The sequence below is a fragment of the Stylophora pistillata genome, chromosome 13 (genome assembly GCF_964205215.1).
Source record: "Stylophora pistillata chromosome 13, jaStyPist1.2, whole genome shotgun sequence".
In the NCBI taxonomy this organism is placed as follows: Eukaryota; Metazoa; Cnidaria; class Anthozoa; order Scleractinia; family Pocilloporidae; genus Stylophora; species Stylophora pistillata.
Window position 1 is genome coordinate 7586550 of NC_142531.1, and position 26720 is coordinate 7613269.

The window sequence follows — 26720 nt, forward strand, 5'->3', positions numbered from 1 at the left end:
ATAATGAGAGATGTTAACTATTGACCTTTTGGTGATGTCGATGTTACTCATGTAAAGCCGGTCCGTAGACAAGCATATCTGCCCTTCTTGTTATGCAAACTCGATTTCATTGTCTTCTACATTTCCTGAGAAACCCAACGTCAGCTTTTCGTTAAATTTCATTCAACAATATTTTGTCACAATATACTATCGTCTAACACGTTCCACGAAAGTGAAATATATGAAAGAATTTGATATTAAATCTTTGTTCCACGTTACGTTAAGCGGGAACTATAATTTTTATTCACACTGCATGTAACTTGCTGAGACATAAATAAATCAGTGAGTGGAGGGAACGGCTGTGAGGGGACGTTGAAGGCCAATACCAAGACTGTTTTGTGAAATTGTTAATCCAGATTTTTAGAGATATTTTAAATTTGTCAGGGAAAAGTCAAGGAATTGCAAAAACCTTTGGCTGTGGCAACCATGACATTACTTGAGAATAAGATTAGCACTTGAAAAAATCACTGCTGTCATTGTTCCTGAATGCGGTCAGGGGTCAGATCTACCTTAAAATTCTCAGAATGATTAGTAACTTGCCGACGTTCAAGGGACCACGAACACCACTCTCGAGTCTGCACTTTCGAGTTAAAATCAGTGCTTCCAGGACGTAAACCATCTATCTACAGTAAGTGAGAGAGCCCTGTTTCATCTTAGAGAAACGTGTGAACTGTTTAATGTGCATCACATGAAAAGGTTAGGGATTTTTGGCCAGTACCGTCACCAACAGATTGATAAACAAAACCAATAATTTTCTAAATTGGTACTTGGTATGTTTTTCAATGGAAACCAGTGATAATTTTTTTTTTGTTTGTAGGGTGGGTTTGTGCGTTTTTAATTCTGCACTTGGTGCCTTTTTCGAAATCGAAAGACAGATTGGTGTCAAAGAATGACCCCTCGTAGAGTACGAGTCTCCAAAGGTAAAGGCGCTTTACATTCCACTCGGTTTAATATTTTGGGAAAAAAAACTTCATCCTCAAAACTACTCAAGCAATGATCACATCTTTTCTGCTCAAAAAATCAAATTTCATTGAAATTTAACCACAATGAACGTGACTTGCAACTTAAGTGTTAGTGGCAGGAAACTATGCATGGGGCGACTCAGCACCAGCCAACAGCTGAAAAACGTGTAAGAGCAGATGCCTTTCTCGGCTCTTGTAGACTAACAGTCGAGTCCTGGTGTCTTAAAACTGATGAAAAACTCAAAACAAGGACAAAAGCGAAAACGTAGGCTTGGCAAAATTGGAGACGGTTGTCGGAATTGCGTGATTTGTACATTTTTTCCGCCGGTAACGGAACATACTTTTTGTCAAATCATTCTGCGGTACAATGACACTTAAATAATCTTACAAAGGTTAAACGGAGTGAAACTAAGTGGCATTACGTAAATTAAAATATACAGAAACATCATATACATTGCGGAAAAGTGTATCATAATTTCACTGTTTTCCGCCACTTGCACTAGTGATTCGGTATTCAGTACATACTTGGCTTTATTTTTGTATTTTAAACGCAGATATTCTTAGATTTACAAGTTAATCAAGTTAGATCAGTCTGATACTCTTTTCTTTTTTAGCTAGACCGGATCTAAAGCCAGATTTTCATTGAAAGCTAACCACTGACCATCGCACTATTTAACCACTGACCATCGCACAGAAATTAACGACTATTTGCGGAAGATTTGATTATGGTTGCGTTTTTTTGTTTTGTTTTGTTTTGACCTCATACAAGTGATCAATACCGGTGTGTTTCATCGGTAATTATGCAAGCTAAGATAATTCACGCAAGTCTGTTGTCAATGTTGTAACACCGTTTTGCGTCCACTGAGTCGCTCACATTGGTTGCCATATGCCGTGTTAATTCATAGTTTTTCCTTTTTAACTAGACGCAACGAAAAGAAGGATCAAAGAGGCCATCCAAATCTTTGTAAGGTTTCAAAATACGACGCATGTCCAAAACTGGGTGGATGCCTCACTGTCTTCCTGTTTGGATTCTTCAGTATTACACCCCTACACAGTTTGTTACCTTTGACCTCGATGTTGTCTCCAGTGATCCTTACTGAGAGAGGATGTGACGCATGCTTCCTTTTCGTTTGCTTCCGCTTCTTCGCCTATATTGAAATCAACTAGTTACCGACAGGGATAGTACAAGTAGACTGGACTGGACTAACCTAGAGGCAAGCTCGTGGAAACTTCAGTGGCACTCAAAAGTTGTATTATGAAACGAAATATTACTTAAGACTTAAAATTCAGTTTCTTTGGAAGTATCGTTTCGAGAGAAAGTCTTTGTCATGCATCTACTCACCCCGACCCTCTCGTCCCTGCCCTAGTACCGAAGGGGTTACGCGGGGCTAAAAATTTCTGAGGAACTTTTCAGCGGGGCTCCCACGCGTGCGAAGCGCGCGTGGGACAGAGCCAAATACCCATGGAATATGGTCAACCTCTTTTCGTTTGGTTGTCACGTGACTGACCGAGCGTACGCACGTAAGTACGTGCCTTCAGATTGCATGGGTGGGGTAGGGGAGACTATCAAAACGAGGGGAGGGGTGTTTCAGGAGAGTCTTGGCAAATGCACATCTTTTATGTTATCATTAAAATTACGAACTTGGGAGCTCCGCTTTCAGGCTTGGCTAAATCTATGTATTATTTATAGGTCGTGCCGTTAGACACAGAACACTGTTTGTGGTGGAATTTTATGCCGGACTGAAGGAAGATGCTGCGAGCTACTCAGCAGTTATACAAGACAGTATTTATGCTGATAGTCCTCTTTGACGGTAAGGGTTATGATCAGTTCAAACGAATTCGATGAAGATTGCGGACGAAAACAACTCGATCATGTTTAGAAACCACTCATTTGCATTCGCTGTGAACGTACTGATGGGCGAATGTGTAAAATTACAGTTCACCCTCGATTTTCTTTAGAAAGCGCTGGAAACGTCCCCAGTTAGTTTCCCCTTTTTAGGGAGCGAAGATTCAACAATTCCTTACGTTGAAGTTTCGGATAATTTTCTGAAAATTTCCCATACCTCTACTACAGCAGCCTAGAAGCTGCATGTATATATTTATTTCTATTATTACTTTATCGAGATTGTCTCAGTTTTTTTCTGTGGGACTGTATAGCCCTTCATAAAGTTAATGGCTACATAGAGTTAATATTAGTCCCGTAGTAGGACCGGAACAAGCAACTGGACTCGTAGTCCATAATTTCTATCGATCGAGATCCACTAATCTGAACCGCTCGAAAATCACGAGACTTTGTTAGAACTTGGTTTCTACATCACTCAAGCGCACTTCGCAGTATTTAATATGGTCGCTGAGAAGTTAGTGCAAAGTTAACCAGCGCTTTGGGAAGGAATACTCTTGCTAGCAGTTTCGTTCCAGTTTTAACTTGTCAACTGAATCAAAATCAGAGAAAAATTGGGTAGAGTGATCTTAGAGGTTTTTTTGTGCAATTTAAGCAGAACTTTTGATTAAAGGAAATTATTGTTACAAAAAGTTGCCTTTTTTGTCAAAATACAAAGATGAATCGCTTGCTGTTAAACGCTAATGAGGGCCCTGCAATTACCTATAATGTCCTTTACCTGCTGTAATCTGCAGGATAAATTTGAAAAGGGCTCATTAATTCCAGGGTAAAACAGATAAAAGAGAACGTTTATTGCAATTAGTCTTAAATATGTAGGAATGTGAATTTTATTGTGAAATTAGGATGCAAAAGTGCAGTGAGCAAGGTAATATTAGTGTTAGAAGAAATTATATGATTCATCCAATCCTCAAAGTTTAAAAGGTTATAACCAGTAGGCAAGTAGCATATGGAATATTATAGCACTTGCATGCCAACCACATGCCTGTTGAGAGTCTTTATACCGGTAATTTAAGCATACCTTAGCTTCCATAAAGTACAACCCCCCCCCCCCCCCCCGTGCAGGAGAGTTACCTGGGTCAATTTTTGTTTGCTATGTGCTGCTAGCCTCTCAGAACCCTAACCTCATCATAGTCAATTTAAGTAATTTGTGGCTCATTATAGTCTTTATTAGTCAGGGCAGATGTTTTGGCAAACTTTGTTCTGATCCAAGAGGTTCTAGTCTGTTGTGCAACTGGTTAATGTTTTGTGATTTTAAGAATGAAATGTATCACAAGCAGATTTTATGTATTACAAGAAAAAGCTCTAAATACTGGTACAAATTTTTAACAGCTAATGTTCCCATTTTTAAAAGTCTACCAGGAATCTATTATTAAGTAATGACTCCTCGTGCTACTTTTAGAATTTTCATACCCCCCAAAGTCCCGAAAATGTGCAACATACTTTAGCAACTCTATTAAAAATGCAGCCCTATTATAGTCAATCTAGGCATGAAAATGGGAGTTCATCTGGTGGCACACCTTCACTTGCCTATTACTAGGAAGTGTCGGCCCCTCTCACACCCCAGTACAGCCATGGAACTAGTAAAGAGTTGCAGTTTTAAACTTTCAAAAAGCTTTAGGCTTAACACTTGAACAAGCTAGGCTCAACCTTCTTGCAGTTTCTTCATCATTCTGGGAGGGAGTCATGCCAAAAAAAAAAAAATGATAAATACTGTGGCACTGAGTGCCTTGAGGTGATTTCTACACAATCCAACTGACTCCCTCAACATAGTGTGATGTTGTCCAAGTCGTTCTTTAAGGGAAGGACTGCCTTATCAAGGTTTTACTCTTCTTTCAATATATCATTTTTCCTTTACACTTTTTACAGGGTTAGCAACAGTTGAACCACGAGTCCAAATAATAAGTCCTGTAGACAACCAAATCATCAAGTTCAACCAATCTGTCTTTTTCAACTGTACTGTCAGTCTGGGAAAGAACATCACTGGAACACTTGAGTGGAGAAGAGATGGTGTTTTAATTCCAACCACTAAGAAATCTCAATATTGGGCAAGTTTTGAACTTGGTAAGTATGTGACTATCATAGTGAGTAAGGAAGGGAGGGCTCAACCATTGACCCCCAGAAGTGACTAGCATCTCATTTCTCCTTACATTATCAACCCTGAATCAATCATTACAGTTGTGAGAATAAAGGAAATGATTAACAACAAAACAAGCTCTTGAATATTACACAAGCTCTCCTTTCCAGCACCTTAGGAAATGTATAGAGAACAGTATGGAGAATATGCATACTGATGCTAGGGTGTAAAAGATTAAAAGGGGTAATACCTAATAGTAATTGAAAATCTGGGATAAACTCCTTACCCTTCATTACACTCTCAGATGTTATTAACATGTAACTTCTCCCTCCAATATCCTTACATTATCCAGCAGACAGGTGACAAGAATACTTAAACTCATCAGGTAGAGGTCCTAATCTTATATCTAACACTAAATTCTTGTTCCTTCTTTCCAAGGAAATGTGTAGCAGCTTGAGTGGAGAATTGACAGTCAGATATAAGGAGTTAAAGAGTTAACCATTCATATATAAACGGAATATTCAAATGAAACTAAAAGCCAAGTTTAGCTTACAATACCGTAACAATTCAATACAATATTCTTTATTTAACAAAGGTGATGTAATTAAACCAATGAGTTATCTCTTACGGCCTTCACATCTCCAATGAAACTTTGTGTCAATGGGTGACTATTAAAGAATCTGAAATTTTTCAGGATTAATTAGCTGATAAAAAAGTAAGATAAAATAGGTATGATGGTGTGCTAACTCATAAAAAAATTACTAAAATAGAAATTGTATTTAAAAAGATGTATCAACAAAACTAACATTTTTCTTGTCTTCTGAACATTGATATTGATTTTAATGATGATTCTCTTGATAGGAGCTCTCCAAAAAGATGAGGAAGGAATTTATCAGTGCACTTACTCTAATGGTGAGAGTGACCATGTGCGAGTGTGCCTTGCAGGTAACAAAATTAACTGATGTTCAACAAGTTAATTAATTGAAAACCTAAGATTAGTATGGATATTCCCCATACTGTTCACTATACATTTCCTAAGGTGCCGATAAGGAGAATTTGTTTGACAATCAAGAGCTTCTTTAGTTGGTGATCATTTCCTTTTTTCTCCTGACCTTAATGTGTGGTTCAGGGATGATATGGTAAGGAGAAATTAACTGCTAGTCACTCTCAAGGGGTTGCAGGTTTAAGCAAAGGTGTTACTCATTATGTCATCTCAAGGATAGGAGAGAGAAAAACAACAGAATTCCCTAACAGCAACTGAACCCCACTTTGTGCTGGGGTGGGCTTGTGAGCCCCAATACAGTTGCACCTTTATTAAATGACACTGTACTAAGTAGTGACCCTGTATTAATTAAACACTCAGTTGTCAAGGTCTCCAATTTGTGTCCCCTTAATCACTGAATTATTTATATTTACCTCTATTACGTGGTCACCTCTATTTAGCAATCCCTATCACCCTTCACTATGTCCTAACAGCCTGTTTTTATTATCCTCCATCTGAGTGGGGCCAGCTACCAGCTATCTTCTTCGTGCCATGTGGCACATAAGGCCTCAACACAGTCTCGCCAACCAGCTCTGTCAGCCGCTGCGATTTGTACCTCACTCCAGTTCTTCCATCCAGCTTTTTCCTTTTCTCTCTCTACTGTCTTCTTCCATGTTGTCTTTGGTCTGCCCCATTTTCGCTGCCCTTCTTGGGTCCAGGTTAGTGTAGTTCTGCAGTCATTATTCGGTTCTTTCCTCATGATGTGGCCGAAAAATGTCCATCGTCTCCTTCGCACATCCTCGCTGAGGTTCTCCATCTCAGCCATCTTCAGGACTTCTTTGTTTCTAATTCTTTCCAGCCAGCGTATCTTAGATATCTGTCTGAGACATCTGTTTTGGAAGACGTCGATTTTGCTCTCATCACTTTTGTTCATCTTCCACGTCTCGCAGCCATACATTAGGACTGGCTTTACTTAAGTGTCTTATACAGCCTGATTTTGGTTCATCGACTAATGCTGTTACTACTCCATATCTTTGTCAACCTTACGAATGCCCCTCTCGCTTTGACCACTCTGTTGTGGATTTCCTCAGTGCCTCCACCCTCTTTGGAAACTGTGGCTCCCAAATACACAAATTTATCAATATCTTCTATTCCTCGTCCATACACCTCCACCACATTGTTGCTCCTCGAATTTATTCACATTAGTTTACATTTGCCTACATTGACTTTCAGTCCCACCCTTTCGAATTCTGCCTCATGTGCCAACTTATTGGTCTTAGTCTGAATGTGCTGCCTGGTCGATGACAAAAGGGCTAAATCATCTGCAAAGTCAAGATCCTCGAGCTTTGTGGTGAACTTCCATCTTATTCCAGCGTTCCCCTCTTTCAATGTATTTCTCAACACCCAGTCCACGACTAGCAGGAATAGTAAACCTGACATGTTACAGCCCTGTTTCACTCCAGTTTTGATCTTAAACCACTCCATTGTGTCCTGGCCATCCACTACTGCGCATTCAACTCAGCATATAGAGCTTTCACCATGTTGATTATCTTGGATGGTATCTCTGAGTTGGACCATTCAAATAGAACTAAGAATGATCTTTGAAGCAATTTTCAATCCCTGTTTCTCTCCATATATCAAAGTAAGTTGTACTTTTCAGGCGCGTAGCGTCTTCTATGCATATACGCACGTGCGTACTTGAAGTGACCAGAAAAATTGAAAACAATGTTGTGTTTGCGCCAAGTTTGCTCAAAATAAGGGCAAGACGCTTTGTTCTCTGCTTGTATTCACACAACTTTTTCAAACAAGAAATAAAGAACGCAGTCTTTTCGCTCAGTTTACTTAGGTTTCTAGATCATATGTACTTGTGCGTACTTGAAAAGATGACCATGCTACGTGCTTGCTTTTGAGTGGGATTCTGTACATTCAGTTGTCAATTGTGGCATGTCAATTGCGCCACCCGGTTAGCTCAATAGTCCATTTTACAGTTCTGTGCTTGGTTACCAAGCCTTTGAACGGGAGTGAGGCTAGAGATGACCTTGTTATGATACAAACCTTGCTGCCTTTCAAATGTAAATCACTTTGTTATCATGCTAACTAGATACAGGTCTCTATCACAACAATGTCATCTTTAGCCTCACTCTGAATCAAAGGCTTGGCAACTAAGTACACAACTGTAAAATGGCCTATTGGTTAGAGCGCTGGACTGTTGTGCGGGAGGTCGAGGTCGATGGTTCGAGCCCCGGCCGGACCAACACTCAAGGTCTTAAAATAACTGAGGAGAATGCACTACCTTTCTATAATATCAAGAAATAGATAGACATTCTAGTCTTCTCGGATAAGGACGAATAAACCGTAGGTCCCGTCTCCTGCATCTACTAATTAGCTAATTTGGTTAGGCAGGGGACGTTAAAAAACCCACTCACGAGATTACTGTGATGTGGTCTGGCCTGTTTACTGGGATTTGGGGGGAGGGGGCATCTTCAAATAAGTTTCCTTCAATTGTTTGTAAACTGCTGATGCAGTCCGGCCAAAGTCCCCCAAAAAGTGTTGTGATGCGCATTTGATCATATTCACATGTTAATTTGTGCAATATAAATATTAAGTTATTATTATTATTATTATTATTATTATAAAGAGGGGCTGTTCGCCATTTTTCATAATACTCCTAATACCATAGGTGACAAATTACTCCTTAATTCTAGCGCGAAATTTCAGCGTTAATTTTTAATTTCACATGTGAAATTACAAAATTGCCATGGTAACATCTCTTGTATCTCGATCAGAGCCAAGATGGCGTCGAGATTTAAGACGGTGACCCTTGAAGAAGTTACGAAATTAAAAGAAGCGGCCGAAAATTATTAACAGGTACGAAGAATTCGAAAGATATTTTTTGTGAAGAAACTCAGAAAATTACGAACTTTAACAAAAATGTATGCTTTAAACGAAAACTATATTCTTCTTCATGTTCTTGGTTTTTGATGGAATAAACCAGAAAAAACAATTGCGGTTGTGAACGTAATTTGTCACTCACAGTATTAAAAGGTAATCAAATGGTTTTCTTGTCAGGAAATTAGGAAATAATTTCACTTGCGTTTTTTCAAAATTCTGATTATTTCCCTCGCCTAATAGCTCGGGAAATTATCCGAATTTTAACAAAACGCGCGTGAAATTATTTCCTAATTTCACTCGTCGCCATTTGATTACACATACTAATCTATGGAACCTGTGTTAAGCGGTCACCAGGGTGGAGCTGGGTGTTGGGCTAGCAGGTAAGAACTCCATCCTCCAAAGTTGTACCTTAAGGCGGTTCAATAGGGGGACAAGAAGACTGTAGCACTTCCAATGCAATTTATTGTATTTTTGTATTTTGTTTTTGTTTTGTTATTGTAACCTACAGAAAAGCCACAGGGATGGCCTATTAAATTCACCAGTCCAATAAAGACCCTTGTTGATGAATTCCCCACACTGAGCTGTTTTGCGATGGGATGTCCTACACCAAACATCATTTGGTTTAAAAATAATTCACATCAAATAACTGCACCTGGCAAAGACCATAAATATTCCATTGACACTGAAATACCACAGCCTGGAAATCAAACATCAGACTTAAGGATAAATGCAGTTCAATTAGATGATGCGGGGGACTATGTTTGCATAGCTGTTAATGCTCTTGGAAGTGACAACAGCACAATAACACTTAATGTTAAAGGTAATAAACTAATTTATTATATCTCTGGTCTTGCATGCTCGTGGGAAAAATGAAATGACTCCTGTGTTCTGATTGGCTACTTGAGCAGACAAGATAGGCCCATCTTGCCCACTTTGGATTGCCCTCTTTGGTAGGGTGCAAAAAAAATTGAGTTAGTACTAAGTGCGTAATTCTTGGAAAATGTCACTCTTGGAAATGGAAAGGAGGTAGAAGACAGTCAAAATTGAGAAAACATAAATCACTCTCATTAGTTTCTTGTGCTAAAAACACAGTTGGCTTTCTTTCCCGGTTCTCGAAATAAATTCGTCATTCTTGTTTCATAATAAAGCAAATCTTTTTGCAATACAATAAATCCTCTAGCAATCAAGCTTATTTGGTCAAGATGCCTGGATTTACTAGTGTTCCTTTTTTTTTTTGCATCTTGTGGACCTCTACCTCATCTCAGTCCATAGAAATGCAAAAAAAAAAAACTGGGCCAATCTCAAGGCATCTTGACCTCACTTGGTCAATGGCACATATATTATATATATATATATATATATATATATTATTATAGATATATAATTGTATATTGACTATGATGCAGTGACATATACTACTAATTATGATTTGCAAGTTTTTAAATAGTCACTGTACTTTTCAGTTAATAAAATGTATTTTGATGTGTTCTACATCTATGCCAGTTGCAAAATAATTTGGAAAAATGTTTGAAGAAAAATTGATGAACAAAGCAAAGAATGTAGATAGAAGCAAGCTTTACTAAACTATTTCCACCCACTACTAAACTTCATTTGATTTTGCAGGTAATGATAACAATCTTCTTCCTACAATAGAAGCAAAGAAACCCAAATACACTGCTGAAGTTGGGACCAAAGTAACCCTTGTTTGTGTCGGTGAACAGGTCAGAGATGACCTTTTCACCTTTGTATATTGGACATTCAAAGGAAATGTGCTCTCAAATTCCAGTAAACACTACATAGTAAATGATTCTTTCACCATTAAGGCAGGAAGTACACCTAGGGTACAAACAAAGCTCACCTTGTTAAAATTGGATTATGAGGATAGTGGAAGTTACTCTTGCAAGGTGGACAGTGCACGTGGTACTGATAGTGATATAGTTATACTTGAGGTGATTCCAAAAGGTATGACACCATTTTCTTATATAATGAACTCAATAGAATAATCTGATTGACTTAGTGGACGCCCTTCCTTTGAAGGACTGTTTTTGCCAAAAGATTTTTGATTGATATTTGACCATGACTTTGATTGATTGTTCAGGTTTTCCATTGTTAGTGGCTAAAGTGGCGTAGCTTTGTCATTTATTTATTTGTTTGGTAACATTTGAAATAAATCCAGTCGTTAATAATCATTCGTTACTTTTTCATCATCAGATGATAAGATGGAACTGTGCTTGATTGTCATTTCTTTTGCGGTGCTTTTGGCCTTGACTCTTGTAGTTTTAATCTTTTGTTTGTGGCGGAGGAGAAGACGCAAGCAGGAAATGAAAGCTGCTGATGGAAAATGTGAGTAAGTCCATGGTGGTGATAAAAACAATGTTTATGATACGCATAGCAGAAGGTTATATTATACTGCGAGTCCCCAGGGGCAGACTTCAATACTTGTTCCCTCGAACCAGGATTACGGTCAAGTCTCCCGAAAGTCATCTCGCCCGGAGTCATTTCTCGCCCGAGACCCAGAGTCATGATGCCCGAAATTCACAGTCATGTCGCCCAAAATCCTAAGTCATATCGCCCGAAATTTTATCGAGTGTTTAAACTTGAAGAAAAGTAACATCTTAAATAAATCACAAGGAATAAACTCAGTGCTAAGGAACATGCAGAAAGCTGTAGTCTCTAGCTCCCTTAATATTGCCAGGACTTTCAAGATCCTATCGGACTAAGTTCTTCCAACGATGTCAGTTTTAGATATAGGTTTTAAACATTTATCTCCATTTTAGCGTCTATGGGTATACCATTTTAGAACTCTTAGGTTTATTAATGTCTGGACTTTTAAGGTCCTATCGGACTAAGTTCCTTAAACGTGTCGGGAACCGTGAACAATGCCTTATTTCGTTTAGTTGTTATTGTTCTTTGTTGTGTATGGCCGGAAATGACTTCACTCAATTTCCCAGAATGTACTTTGTACTCCTAGGTATCACGTAGCTGCTTAGTTAAATATAGCGATCCTTCTTGCGCTCGTGTCGGTTGATGCTGTAGTTAAGCCTGGAGTTTAAGCGGAGTGATTCTTAGAATAAAGGAGCTGATTAATTAGGAAACGTGTTGGTGCGTTTTCGACAAACGACGTTAGGTTCGAGCATAGTTTTAATAGGCTGATGGAACATTTATTTACTTATAGGGTCTAGGGGCACACTATTTTTTTTTAAAGTTTAGCTTTATCTGTGTAGTACTGACAATTAAATAGGTTACGCCTTTGGCGCCCTATATCAATTTTATTTGTAATCTGAAGCATTCAGAAGTGTATACTGCATAATAGTAATATCATTACTTTCCTAAACGCGGAAAAAAACTAAAGAAAACTAATCTGTACGAACTGGACTCTGTGCTAAGTGAGAGCATGCTTTAAGGAGTCGCCCACTTGAAATTTTACTCGCAGCTAGTGTAGTCCTCCATGTGCTCTCAGCAGCGGGGACCTGGTCACTTGGGTTCAATGCCGCAAGAGAACATGCAACGCACAACCAATCTATTCTTCCTCTGATTACTGCCAAACAGTAGGTGGTTTGGTCGGTACCAGTCCCACAGATACGATGCTGCCAAAAACCGCAATTGTCGCACTGTAGGGCTTGCTGGCGTGGTCGAACTTCATTTCCGCACTCGATACGGGGATGATGGCTCATTGTATATTTCTTTTGCGTACTCGTAACGATCTTGTGTTTCAGCGAGCTGATTATCTCGGATTGAGGTGACTGTTTTTAATTTACCCTCTTTAAATATGGTTAACCGGATCAAAATTTACATGCGATCGGCTGAGGAACAGAAGTCGCGATAATTTATGCCGCGTCTGATCCTAAGGGGAATGATGCTAACACGCTTTGTTCGCGTGGTTAACAATAAACAACGAAAAACTGCTGTAAAAGTTTCAGGTTGTTTTTATACGATAAGTCAAACTAAGAGAAATTGATGTATTTTTCTGATATGTGTGAAAAATTCTGATAACTGAAAGTGTTCTGCTTTTAATTACTAGAATCTGTGCTGTAGAATGAGCTGTTTATTTCATAGCAACGAGCAACGCTGAAATGAACAGCGCTATTTGAGTCTTTCTTTAACTTCATATTTGCATAGGTTAGCGAACGAAAACAGTGTACGAGTCAACAATTTACGAGTTTATTCCTTGTGATTTACTTAAGATGTTACCTTTCTTCAAGTTTAAACACTCGATAAAAATTAAAATTCGGGCGACATGACTCAAAATATCGGGCAACATGACTATGGGTTTCGGGCAACATGACTCTGGTTCCGGGCGGCATGACTTCGGGCGATATAACTTTCGGGCGACTTGACCGGTTACCGGAACGGATTCTACTTATACAATCCCTAAGGGGAGTAGAAAAATCATCTTGGACCTTGATGAACTCAGGCAAGTAGGGCATTTGGAAAAAGGCTCAGTTTAAGTTGCGTGCAAGCATTTTTTTTTTATGGGAAATCCTACTGTCTGGTGTAGTGGATCATATGTAAGAGAGGCACTGTTAACAATCGACATCTGTGAACTTGCGGCTTGGAAACAAATGTCAAGGGTGCAACTATTTAAAATACCTTAATTCCCCCTGTCTGTTTTCTATTTCTCTTTCGATCAGTCGGAAACAAGAAACTTATGGCTTGCGTACCCTCCATCAGGTCAAGGTCTCATTTATTTTTAGTTTTCTCTTGGTTGTAAGCGAAGTTTAAATTGGGAGATGACAAAACGCGGAGCCCTACTCCATGGATTACCCTATGGAGTACCTCAATGGAGTACCCTAAAAGTCATGTATTGATAAAATAAAATACTTCATCGACGTGGTGAATCGTTTAGATGTACATATCCTAATATATTTTGAGCTTGCCAGCTCTCCGATTCTCACAATCCGATAAAGTCCGCGAATTGACTGCCATCTTGAATTTAACATTTAAAGCTGACCACTTGAAACGGAAGGCTTTATTAATATAATCCATAAACGTTTTCTTTAATAGGCCGAATGGCATTTGTATTTATGATCTTCTTGAGGCCAAAAAAGTAGTCAAAAGTACCGACAACCTTCATTCGGTACCGGGTTTTTGCGTTAACTTTTTAAAATACCTGTTTATGTATGGCGTCCGTCGGTAAGAGGTGTGGCGTTCAATCTATTAAGGCCTCATGGGTTTCCTAATTGTGCGAAGTGATGAGGATACAACCTTACATTTGTAGGTTAAGACTTCAAAGGAGTAATCCACGTTTTTAAGCTGAGGTTCTCTTCACCCATCTATTTGTAGCGTAATAAAATTGCGATATGTAAACAAACAAACAAACAAAAAAGACAGCGACGGGTCAGCAAATAACTGCGACTGGGGCCTTTGATTTCGAAAATGCAGTAAGCTTGAATATTTTACCTCGTGCAGAACTCAACAGTGGGTTTTGTTCATCGTATGGAGTTTTTTTTATCTTCCCGTCTAAGGACTCATTACACAGCGGTAAAACCAAAATGGAGGAACCAGTGCGACTCAGAGCCCCTGCCCCCAAAAAAACCGGACTGTATCCTAAACTGTCAAAATCGGAAAGCTGGCAAGCTCGAAATATCTTAAGATATGTACATCTCTACGATTCACCATGTTTACAAAGTATTCTAATTGACCAATACATGATGTTTAGGGTTGTTCCATAGGGTACTCTATGGAGTAGGGCTCCGCGTTTTGTCATCTCTTGTTTAAATTTCATATCCAGCACAAAAATTTGAAATTCAGCCTAAGGTAACGAGGCTTTCTAAAGCCTCATCGCTATGGAACAGTGTGGGATGGCTTCCTAGAGAGGCTGGTCATTCAGCACATGTGATCACTTCATGAGTTTCCGGCCCTCGCTTCTCAACGACTCCTTTGAATACTTTCCCGTGGTCTTAATTGCTGTTAGATGGTGATGGTAACCGTTCAAGTCGCCTGAGAGCCATCTCGCCCGAAACCTGAGTCATGTTGCCCGAAATTTTAGTCATGTCGCCTGAAGAAACAAATATCTAGAGGATCGTACAGTCTGTACGTAGGCAATAAAGTTGAGTAATCTTTACCGCTGTTCGTTTCTAACGACAAAATGATGCGTTATTCCTTACTCGTTTCGTACTCACGGACGTTTCGCACGCGTAAAAACTTTATATTGGCTGGTACTGGTTTCCTACTCAAGTATAACTGAATTGATTTGAAGGTGTTAGTTTCATTTGTATTTTCTACTCCTCACGGAACATTAGCAAAGCAAGTCAGAATGAGAAGAAGTTGATTAACTTTCAACCTGTTTCTCTCTCTCCTTCTTGGCTATTCTCTGTTTTTCTTTCAATCAGTTGGAAATGAAAAAGTCTTAAAACAACAGCAACAATAACAGATGTTTTTACCGATAATGCTTTTAATAGAAATACTCGGTACCCATAGAGTAAACGACATATTCTGGTTCCAGTTCCAGTTACAACTTATATTACATAGAACATTTTAAGTAACATTATCTTACTTAAAGTCGTGTTATTCAAACAACACATTTATGACAAATGCATAGTAATTTACTAAGTAAGTTAAGTTATCTGTAAAGCTACATGAAATATCTTCCATGTATAGATTTTAATCTTACCTACATTTCAATGTATCACTGACAAACCAATAAAAAATATTAATCTGAAAAGGAGTAAGTTTACACTGTGCAAGAAATAAATCAGAAATCTTCTCAAAAATACGGGAACAAAACAGTCTTAGGATAAAAAAACAGCAACAACAATATTTTAAATTCTCCTACTCTATTCTTGTACATGTATTTTTACATTGAAACATATTTACACCTAACAGGCCTCCACTTGAGCCTAACATGTGACTGAACAGTCAATACTTGTGCTATCAAAGTTACAACTGTACACTGTTCTTTCTCTTTCTATTTTCAGTGCTTCCACAAAGTGTAGAAGGAACCATGTTTGTCTGTCAGTTGGCTGGTCATCTTTCATTGAGGAAGGGTTGACTTCCTTCATAAATGCTTTGCCATCTTCATCACTAGCAAGGAACTTTCCAGTCTTTTTGGACTTAATAGACATATAATCACTTTGATTGTTGACATGTTGAACTTCAAACATGTATTTCGTCTCATCGGGCTGATGGGCAACCAACTGCAAATAAAAATATAGAGTTGAATTAACAACTTAAACGAAACAGTTGTAACTTTACTGCTTTTTAGACGAGAATAAAATGATTGGTCAGGGTATGGTGGATGCTTTACTGCAGAACGATTCAGGGTTATTCCACAAATTATTATTTCCCATACAGAAGTACTACTGAGTAATGTGCACTTGGGAAGGAATTATAGTAGTTAATTTTCGCCCACTATTTTTGTTAACTTTCTACTTGAGTGACTTGTTTCTGGGAATTTGCACTTTGAAGACGACAGAGATAATAAAGTCATAACCACGGTATTTCACAACTCACCTGTAAAAACACCCTGTTCCCTTCTGCACACAGGTAGTAATGGCTGCCATCCAAGTCATACCTAATGGTATTTCCTCCATTATGATAAGCTTTTCCTAGGTAAAATTCTAGAAACATGAATAAAAAAAAATAAAATTTATTATTCAAAGAAATTCAAATATTGGATGTGAAAATTGCTTAATGCAGTCCGCTAAACTGATCTGATCAATCCCGTTTACTACTGAATGATGTTCTGTAGCTGTAGCGCTTAAAGATAATTGTCCTGTTCTCCATTTAACAAAAACAGTTAAAGAAAAGCATTTCTCGAATTTACGTACAGCTGTAATTGCTAAAGTAAACAAGTTTTGCATTACTGTACAAGATAAGTTAACCACGAACATCGATAGTATGGTGAGATTAATAGCTATAAATGAAGCCTTGTGAATGTTCATGGATACTCGAGCTTCCTTTATAGAACGTTAAGAATAAATGAAAAAATCTGCTAGTGTCTTTACATGTAGAGTACACTCACAATAGAGCTAATCGGGAAACTCCTTTAAATCCACTTGCAGTTAAATGGACACTGAGTCAGTAAAATTTTTGCGGACATCTCTCCTCTTTCTTATTATGCTCAATTATTTTAGACTATGCCGCCATATTACATACACAAAAGCTTCATAATAGCTTCTTGTTAGGGTAACGCCCCATCAAACGCTTATATATTTACCTATTTTATTGCTCCGATGGCTCCCGGTAAACTTAACATGGATTTGAGGACCAGGTTCGCTTTCCGGCAAATCTGCGAAGAGTAGGTTTCCACTTTTGTCAAGTCATTGCTCGGGGATGTCCATTCGATAGCACGCGCTAATTTTGATTAACTATCCGATAAAATTGGAAAAAAAGTGTCGTGTATTAGGATTTAAATGCAACAAAACTCCACACACGCGCAGCAGGAAATGAACTGCGCGGGCTTAATTGTGTAATTGAAAAATTTGAGTATTCTTTTTTTTCAATTTTTTTTCAAAATAAATGAACGTCGAATTTTGTGGCTGAGGCTTAACGTTTTTATTTTTTTTGCGATTTGAGCCTAAAAACGTTCTCAACATGTTCTGACTAGTTGGAGCTATAGCATTTCAAAGTGAGTTGTTCTATAGTGTATCGCGCAATAAGAAGACTGCATTACTGTTTTGAAAGGCCCTTAGTATTTGAGCTAATTGTCCTGTTAGACCACAGTTTTACATTCTCACGCTTAGATAGAAAAAAAAGAAAAATAAAGACGTTCTTATTTTACATGACTCTCAGCCTGGGTTTTTTCTTAGTTTGTTCCTACAATTTTGGTTAATCCCAGCCTTAATGTTCCTATAAAAGAACGTTCGTACATAATGAAAGAGAGTGTATATGAAGGTTGCAAAGTAAAATTTACAGTAAGTTTGCCGTACCTCAACCATATTTGGTTTTTAGCAGTTTTTCCTCCAAGCTTGATCTTTAGTCTCTAGTTTCTCCTGATCTTGATCGTTGCTGGTTGTAAATGGTATGGAAACCTTTGGATTCGATGATCTATTTATACGGAAAGTTGAGAAAGACTAATATGTTGATTGACACCAAAGTCGTCCGGTTCTTTCAGAAAATGAAAGTGTCAAATACCTCAGTCATTCACTCGGATTTTGAGATAAGCTGAGATTTTATCGAGTTAGACTAGTTCCTATGGCTTCCAACTGGACATGCAGTTGGAAATGCTCGCGATTCTGTTTGGAGTAGAAGAGTTTTTTTCATTTAATCATGAAGAACGAGTCACGCAAATCTGGAATCTAAGAGGTTTCCAAAATAGACTCTAAAAGATATTCTAAATTGGTTAGGAGATATATCTTTAAGAAACTGAAAAAGTGGAATTTCCTTTTTTTCAGTGATGTTAGAAATTAGCCGTTAATTGATACTTGTTTAATAGATAATGTATTTTGGGATCGTCACGCAAGTGACCGCATGACATTCATGTCGCACTAAAAATGGGAATATTGTACAGGTCAAAAACAGCAACATTATTCGATTTTATTCGCGCTGAAAAAAATAACGGAGATAAATTTTATCGTTTAGCAATAATTGCAGCCACAGAAAATTTAAAATATTGGAATCTCTCTAAGGAAGATTTCTAACACGTGCACGGTGTAAGTGTGAATTCTGTTTGAAAATGAAAATATTTCACTTAATTTTTTTTTATTAAGATTCTAATATTTTTATGTAGACTCTAAGATGCATAACGGAAAGAATTCTCGTATTTCAGTAAAAATAAAAACAAGAATCAAAACAAAAGTAACAAAAAAAAATTAATAGACGAGCCCGATAACCTAAAAAAACTTGTCAATCATGAGTATCTCACGCGGAACCATTCTATAAGTCTTTCTCTCGCCAAAATGCCAACGAATTACGAGCCGATCACGATTTAATACCAGCCCACGTGGGATATCTCATGGTTGTTGACGGTAGAGCATTAAGTCGCGCGATAAAAGGGGATGTACATTTTACTGTTTGAAGGAAAAGTACATAAAATCTTCACTTCTCCGGGAAATGAAGAAAGTCCGTACACCCTCAGTTGTTCATCAAAAGGAAAAAAAATTTCCAAGGTAAGCATAGTTCTGCAATTGAATCGTTAGGTATTTCCCTCTATTACTAGCTTTTAAACAGTGTTTCCGTAAAATTTTCTGGTACTACCACTTTTTCATACGTAAGCGACGCTGATTTATTTATTTATTTTTAATTTAATGATTTGTACCCAGTACTGGAGCAGAAACAATAGGACATGGGTCCCCTACGAGGTTTAAGCTCCAACAAACCCACCCATCCCACCCCAGGGGAGGACATCCATCACACAGTAATCTCGTGCGTGGGAAATTAAGGTCTCCTTCCCCTAACCCTGCAGGAGACGGGACTGCCATTTATTCGTCCCTATCTGAGAAGACTAGAATATCTAACCATTTCTTGATGTTATAGAAAAATAGCATATTCTTAATTATTTTAAGACCTTGAGTGTTGGTCCGGCCGGGGCTCGAACCTTCGACCTCCCGCACAACAGTCCAGCGCTCTATCCATTGAGCTAACCGGGTAAGCTTCCGGGTAAGTTTCCTCCGATAATTTTAGATACCGAAATCTTTTAAAAGTTTCAAACACAGCGGGGTTCTAATGAACCTTTCTGATTCACCTCGGGAGAGATTTTAGTTGAATTCCCTCCAGTAACATAGAAAAAATCAAATAAAGTGTGATAGCAAGATATCAAGTTATCACTTAGTGTTTGCCTATTTTCACGTTGATTCCCGTAAGGCAAAACCTAAAGTAATCGCAACTGTTGATCAGAACAAAGAGGAAAACAGAAGAACGCAAGCCTCCATAAGAACTCAAAGATGACCTAAAAAAAGAAAATGGGTCAAGTTTCGAATGGTTTTGGTTTTGCCTTTGATTGGATATGATAGATAGCAGAAGATTTCTAGACCTATTTCAGAGAGTAATTGAGCAAAACCAGTAAGAGTGATCTAGTGTAATTTTTACCATTCAAATAGATGTTGGACATTTAAGAATAAACACTAGCGAGAAAAATACACAACGTTTCGATGACTCCATGTCATCATTCTCAAGTGAGAAGAGAATAAAAATGAATAGTTAATTTATACCGTACGAAGGTGGCAAACGTAAAAAGTTTAAAATATTTAAAATATTTAAATAAATAATTGCGCGTGTTGAGTTCATAAATGTAAACTATTAAATAAATAGTTTCGCGCGTATGGAATCCGATTGTTTGTTCAAAGAGGGCTTCATCTTTTTTATGAAAAGCATTTCATGAACTAAACAGTCCAGTTTCCCGGTGCACTTTTTAAGTACGTTGAAATGCTTGGTCAGGTCGCCGATGGTTTGTAGGCCGTGGTCGTTCTTTAGATGTTTGCCGATGGCCGAATTACGGTGCTCATTAATACGTTGATGTAAATGCCGGCTGGTGTACCCTCTTTGAACAAACAATCGGATTCCATACGCGCGAAACTATTTATTTAATAGTTTACATTTATGAACTCAACACGCGCAATTATTTATTTAAATATTTTAAATATTTTAAACTTTTTACGTTTGCCACCTTCGTACGGTATAAATTAACTATTCATTTTTATTCTCTTCTCACTTGAGAATGATGACATGGAGTCATCGAAACGTTGTGTATTTTTCTCGCTAGTGTTTATTCTTAAATGTCTAACAAAATCTAATGTCATTCAAATAGATGTTGCTCTAATTTATAAAGAGTTGAACCTCTCCGGATTCTGCATAGTCATGGAATTTGATCAAAATCTTATGAAATCAATAATTAATTTTTGGCTGGATGGTTTCAGTTTGCACTAGTGTTGTATTTGTTTTCTGTTGAAGGAAAGGAGAAAAAAAACAATGCGGACAAATGTGTACGGTACATTGATAGGTTTACTGATGTAAAAGATACCAGACCACAGTATGTGTAGCAAACGAATTATCCGATATGATATCCTCATTTTCCGCCAGATTCTCATAACTGACGTACAAGCGAAATTAACGGCAGTGAATGGGGAAGATGTATTCTCTTTTGCTCATTTCTCTCTGTATATCCTTTTACTCGAAGCTAACGATCGCTTAGGTTTTGAAAGTCGAATGTCTTTTCCAGAATGGCGACTAGTGTTTTTTTTCGGCTCAAATTATAAATACTAATATCCTCTACGTACACTTCGCCTCGATTGCATCAGTTAGAAACGACGGAGAAAGGACCAACTGGCATGTAAAGTAAAAAACACGGAAAACGATTATGTAATTCGCTCTGAAAAAATTAATTAGAAGCTTCAGTTTTGAAGGTTTCCACCTGCTATTTCAGTGCACAAAAATTGCGCTTTTTCTACATACATGTACCAACATTTTTGTTGCCAGTGATTCCACACTCTCCGGGCAAGACAGTCTGGCTGACTCGTCGAGGCTGTCGTATACTTTACGAGCGAGTGATCTGTGTATAGTTTTACTACAAAAACACATACCGCTCGGCTAAAACTAAATTTCAGCCGTTAGGGTGCTAGTCTTACTCGTTCAAATATCGTAGTGGACAGTAGACGCTCCCCCTCTTCTCTCTATTGCAAATTTTATCAAAGCACCGCTCTGCACCTCGTTTCCTATCTAACTTATAAGATTAAGGTAAGACAAAACCATTCAAATGCTTGCATTCTAGGCGGAAAAAGAAAAATGAAGTTATCAATATTACGTAAAACCTTTTTAAAGAAGAATGAGACAATTCACATTATATTACATGATAAATAAATCTGTTGATGAAGAGGGAGTTTTTACAATACGAAGCCCTCCATGGCGCAATACCAAAGAGAGTAACAAGGGCGCTTTCTATGAGGTTTGTCGTTTCTTTCCTTTTTTCTCACTGGTTGTTGTGGTCTTGGTGTACCCGTAATGTAAAGAAAGAGGTTGGGTCTTCCACGAAATACTCAAATGTGTACATTCAATCGATCAACTTGAACATGATTTATCACGATGATCTTTCGTCAGCTTGGAAACAAATCTTAGTAGTACAATTATTTAAAAGGCTTTTTAAATTCTCCTTGTCTATCTTCTGCGGAAAGATTTCCGTCTAAACCCATACCAATCAAAAACAAAGCCGCAGTCCCAAAGGAAACCTGTTGCATTGCCTCTGCATGCTTTCCTTTATCGATCCAAGCATTGAATGCATAATGAAGTACGGGGTTGTACGGAAATCTTGTCATCTTCTGCTTCTCTTTCAGTCAGTCGCAATAAGGGAAACAAAAACCTTGCAGTTCGTGTACCCACCATCTGGTCAAGCTTTCTTTTTTTTTTAGTTTTTTACTTAAGCAAGGGTTAGATTCCGTTTCCAGCACAAGGTAACAATACTTTCTGAAGCTTCATCCACATGGAACAGTAATCAATGGCTTTCTAGAGAGGCTGGTCTATCAGCACACGCGGTCACTTCATGAGTTTTCCTCACTTATAGTCAGTTACAAGTAGTTAGTTTGAGTTCTCAACAGCTCCATTCAAAATTTGTCAGTTCTAAGTAGCTGTTAGATGGTGATTGGTTTAGTCTTGGTTTTACAATATCCATACATGTTTACTGCACTTTTGGTACGTATGATGCATGATCCTCGCAGTAGATAGCGCTATTTAAGCAATAGCGAAAATCAGACCTGAAAAAAATCAGGCCTGTACAGGATTCGAACCACTGACCTCTGCGATACTAGTGCAGCGCTCTACCAATAGAGCTAACACGCCAACTGGGAGCAGGCCTTTAAGTTGATTCGTAATAAACCCGTGAAAGTGATAAATCAGATACAATGAAATATATGAAGTTCATATATTTTGAACTGTGGTATTAGATACGTATGATGCACGATCCTCGCAGTAGATAGCGCTATTTAAGCAATAGCGAAAATCAGACCTGAAAAAAATCAGGCCTTTACGGGATTCGAACCAATGACCTCTGCGATACTAGTGCAGCGCTCTACCAATTGAGCTAACAAGCCAACTGGGAGCAGGCCGTTAAGTTGATTCGTAATAAACCCGTGAAAGTGATAAATCAGATACAATGAAATATATGAAGTTCATATATTTTGAACTGCGGTATTAGATACGTATGATGCACGATCCTCGCAGTAGATAGCGCTATTTAAGCAATAGCGAAAATCAGGCCTGAAAAAAATCAGGCCTGTACGGGATTCGAACCACTGACCTCTGCGATACTAGTGCAGCGCTCTACCAATTGAGCTTTTGGGTTTGCATTTATGTTGTAGCTTAAACAAAGGTGTCATTGAATTGATTTGAATGTTTTAGTTTGATTTGTTTTTTCTCTCCTCGAGGTACATTATGATAGTCCCACAACAACAGAAGTTCTTAGCAATAATGCTTTAATAGAAATACAGTATAAGAGAAATGCAGTAAAAGACATATTCAGGTTACAGTACCAGTTACAACTTATATTACCTAGCTAGAACATTTTAAGGACTATCTCCTTACTTAAAGTCATGTGATTACAATGGCAAACTAATGTCAAATACTCAGTAATACTTGACAACATACTAGAGAAGTTTTCTTAACTGTAAAGCTACATAAAATATTTTTATTTTTCAAAAAAAAAAACTTTTCCAGTCTCTTTCTAAGAGAGCTTGCTTTCTTTTTACCAGTATTTCAATGTATCACAAACCAAGAAAAATGTTATTGTAATCTGAAAAAAAGGTAAGTATGCACTGAACAAGAAATAAATCGAAACTCTCTATTAAAAAATGGAACAAAACAGCCCAGGATAAAAAAAAAAACTTTTTAAAATTTTTGCATGCTATTCCTGTACATGTATTTTCATATTAAAACATATTTACACCAAACAGGCTTCCACTTGAGCCTAACATGTGACTGAACAGTCAATACTTGTGCTATCAAAGTTACAACTGTATACTGTACTTTCTCTTTCTACTTTCACTGTTTACACAAAGTGTAGAAGGAACCATGTTTGTCTGTCAGTTGGCTGGTCATCTTTCATTGAGGAAGGGTTGACTTCCTTCATAAATGCCTTGCCATCTTCATTACTAGCAAGGAACTTTCCAGTCGTTTTAGACTTAAGAGACATGTAATCACTCTGGTTGTTGACATGTTTAACTTCAAACATGTATTTCATTTCACTGGGCTCATGGGCAACCAACTGCAAATAAAAATATAAATTTAAATTGACGACCTTAACTAGACAGTGGTAACTTTACTGCTAGTAAAACAAGAATGAAATTATTGGTCAGGGTGGATTATATAGGGTAATTCCGCAAATTATCATTATCCATATCGAAGAACCTGATATGTAGACTTGGGAAGGAATTACAATGGTTAATTTTTGCCCATTTTGTTTGTAATGTTTTGACTAATTTCTTTTTGGGAAGTTGTATAGTTTGAAGACAACAGAGATGATAATTTTACAACCACAACTTACCTGTAAAAACACCCTGTTTCCTTCTTCACACAGGTAGTAATGGCTGCCATCCAAATCACATCTAATGGTATTTGCTCCATGATGATAAGATTTTTCTATGTAAAATTCTAGAAATATGAAAAAACAAACTGCAATCAAATTTATTGATGGAGGAAAGTCAAAGATTATATTTAAAAGAAACTTAATACAATGAGGTAGACTGAACTTTTTAAATTTTTATTCAATTAGTCCCCAAACCATATTGAAAACTATATCATGTGATCAAATGATCTAGTTCCATTCTGAGTAATGTCTTGAAGCTGGGTTTAAAACAGAGAGAAGCTCTGAGCTCAAAGTTTTGTTTTCTCTGTTCATCATCTAACAAAAACGCGTAGCGAAAACCATTTCTCGAATTTTAGGTAATCAATAGTTGCTAAGATAAACAAGATTTGCAAATTACTGTTTTAGATAATTTTACCTTAACAGCTGTCAGTGTGGTTAGATTTATGAGGCCTTCTAATATGAATATTCAAGGATACTTGAGGATAATTAAAAGAATGTATATGAGCACGATTCTTCGCAGTAAAGCACTATTTGAGCAATAGTGAAAATCAGACCTGAAAAAAAAAAATTTCAGGCCTGTACGGGATTCGAACCACTGACCTCTGCGATACTAGTGCAGCGCTCTTACCAATTGAGCTAACAAGCGAACTGAGAGCAGGCCATCAAATTAATTCGACATAAACCCGTAGATGATAAATCAAACAACAACAAACATATGAAACATATGTGTGAACTGCGGTTATGAGACGTATTCCTTCCTTTACTGCGAAGGATCGTGCTCATATACGTGCTCATATATCGTGCTCATATACGTGCTCATATACGTCTCATATACGTCTCATTGGCTTGTTAGCTCAATTGGTAAGAGCGCTGCACTAGTATCGCAGAGGTCAGTGGTTCGAATCCCGTACAGGCCTGAAATTTTTTTTTCAGGTCTGATTTTCACTATTGCTCAAATAGTGCTTTACTGCGAAGGATCGTGCTCATATACGTCTCATAACCGCAGTTCACACATATGTTTCATATGTTTGTTGTTGTTTGATTTATCATCTACGAGTTTATGTCGAATTAATTTGATGGCCTGCTCTCAGTTGGCTTGTTAGCTCAATTGGTAAGAGCGCTGCACTAGTATCGCAGAGGTCAGTGGTTCGAATCCCGTACAGGCCTGAAATTTTTTTCAGGTCTGATTTTCACTATTGCTCAACTAGTGCTTTACTGCGAAGGATCGTGCTCATATACGTCTCATAACCGCAGTTCACACATATGTTTCATATGTTTGTTGTTGTTTAATTAAAAGAATGTTTGCAATTAACTCGCCGTCAGAATTGAAAATGAACGAAAAGATCCGCAAATGTCGTTACACGCAGAATATACTCACGATAGAGCGAATCTGAAAACTCATAAATTTGCCCTTAAATGGGCACCAAGTCAGTTACATTTCTGCGGAAATCTCTATTCGATTCTTTCGAATTATGCTCGAACAGTTTAGACCATTCTACTCAAGTTTTTTACATGCGCTAAAGCTTTATAATCTTTTGTGAGGATCACGACCCACCATACGCTTATATTTACCTGTTTTATTGCCCTGATGGCTTCCGGTAAAGCTTGCAGGGATTTGAGGTCCAGGTTCGTTTTCCGACAAATCTGCTATGAGGAGGTTTCCTCTTCTGTCAAGTCTGTGCTTGGAGATGTCCATGCGAACACACGCGCTAATTTCAATCAACTGTCCGATAAAATTAAGAACAAGAGAGATGTTTTAACATTTCGAAATCAACAAAACAACACAACTGGAAAAAAACTCTGCGGGTTTAGTTCTCTAGTTGAAAAGTTTAACTGCATGAACTCAGTCCACGCTAGAGTAGTTGCAAAGTTAAATTTATAGTAAGTTTACCGCGTACCTCAACCATATTTGCTATTTAACGGGTTTTTTTCCAAGCTTGATTTGTAGTCTCTAGTTCCTCCTGATATTGATCGTTGCTCGTTGCAAATGGTATGGAAACCTTTGGATTCAACAATCTATTTACACGGAAGTTGAGGAAGTCTAATATGTTAATTGACACCAGGGAATTCCCAAAGTCACGGGGTCTTCTTGGAAAATGGAAGTGTGAAGTACCTCTGTCATTTGCACGAATTTCGAAATAAGCTGAGCTTTTATCGAGTAAGAGTAGTTTCAATGGCTTCCAATTGATCATGAGGTTGGAAATGCTCGCGATTCTGTTGGGAGGAGCGGAGCATTTTTCAAATAGTCAGAAATAACAAGTCACGCAAGTTAGGATTCTAACAAGGTTTCCAAATTAGAGTTTTAAAGATATTTTTAACTGGCTAGAAGAAATATCTTTATGAAACTGAAAAAGTGGAACTTCCTCTGTGTCAGTGATGTTAGAAATGAGTGTATTTGGGATCGTCACGCAACACGCTGCATG

General features: G+C 37.8%; 2 protein-coding genes across 4 annotated transcripts; one reads left to right on the forward strand and one right to left on the reverse strand.

Annotated features, from left to right (window-relative positions):
• The first annotated feature begins 524 nt into the window (after positions 1-524).
• On the forward strand, positions 525-16078 carry LOC111339895 (neural cell adhesion molecule 1). 3 transcript variants are annotated; one of them, XM_088742255.1, is made up of 10 exons: positions 525-667; positions 857-959; positions 1925-2215; positions 2692-2812; positions 4768-4962; positions 5837-5920; positions 9358-9669; positions 10473-10811; positions 11061-11192; positions 15767-16078. In XM_088742255.1, the coding sequence occupies exons 4-10, from the start codon at positions 2752-2754 to the stop codon at positions 15838-15840; spliced, it is 1197 nt and encodes a 398-aa protein (XP_088598381.1). In that variant the 5' UTR covers positions 525-667; positions 857-959; positions 1925-2215; positions 2692-2751; the 3' UTR covers positions 15841-16078. The 3 variants fall into 3 exon arrangements, with proteins under 3 accessions (XP_088598381.1, XP_088598382.1, XP_022802358.1); XM_022946623.2 differs by lacking the exons at positions 525-667; positions 857-959; positions 1925-2215 and having other exon boundaries at positions 2595-2812; XM_088742256.1 differs by lacking the exons at positions 525-667; positions 857-959; positions 1925-2215; positions 5837-5920 and having other exon boundaries at positions 2594-2812.
• Positions 16079-23171: 7093 nt separating this feature from the next.
• LOC148717458 (uncharacterized) lies at positions 23172-26486 on the reverse strand. The gene is made up of 4 exons (XM_088744151.1): positions 26196-26486; positions 25870-26020; positions 24256-24362; positions 23172-23976 (listed from the first exon to the last, which is right to left on the reverse strand). Exons 1-4 carry the CDS (start codon positions 26202-26204, stop codon positions 23761-23763), a joined length of 483 nt encoding a protein of 160 aa, XP_088600277.1. The 5' UTR covers positions 26205-26486; the 3' UTR covers positions 23172-23760.
• Between the last annotated feature and the right edge of the window lie 234 nt (positions 26487-26720).

What these genes read in the sequence shown, in the direction of transcription:
- LOC111339895 (XM_088742255.1), top strand. Translation starts at nt 2,752, where the DNA reads ATGCTGCGAGCTACTCAGCAGTTATACAAGACAGTATTTATGCTGATA. An exon ending in ACTTGAGGTGATTCCAAAAG is followed by an intron (nt 10,812 to 11,060) that starts GTATGACACCAT and finishes TTTCATCATCAG; the next exon opens with ATGATAAGATGGAACTGTGC. An exon ending in GAAAGCTGCTGATGGAAAAT is followed by an intron (nt 11,193 to 15,766) that starts GTGAGTAAGTCC and finishes TTCTATTTTCAG; the next exon opens with TGCTTCCACAAAGTGTAGAA.
- LOC148717458 (XM_088744151.1), bottom strand. An exon ending in CCATCAGGGCAATAAAACAG is followed by an intron (nt 24,363 to 25,869) that starts GTAAATATAAGC and finishes TCATATTTCTAG; the next exon opens with AATTTTACATAGAAAAATCT. An exon ending in GAAACAGGGTGTTTTTACAG is followed by an intron (nt 23,977 to 24,255) that starts GTAAGTTGTGGT and finishes TTTTATTTGCAG; the next exon opens with TTGGTTGCCCATGAGCCCAG.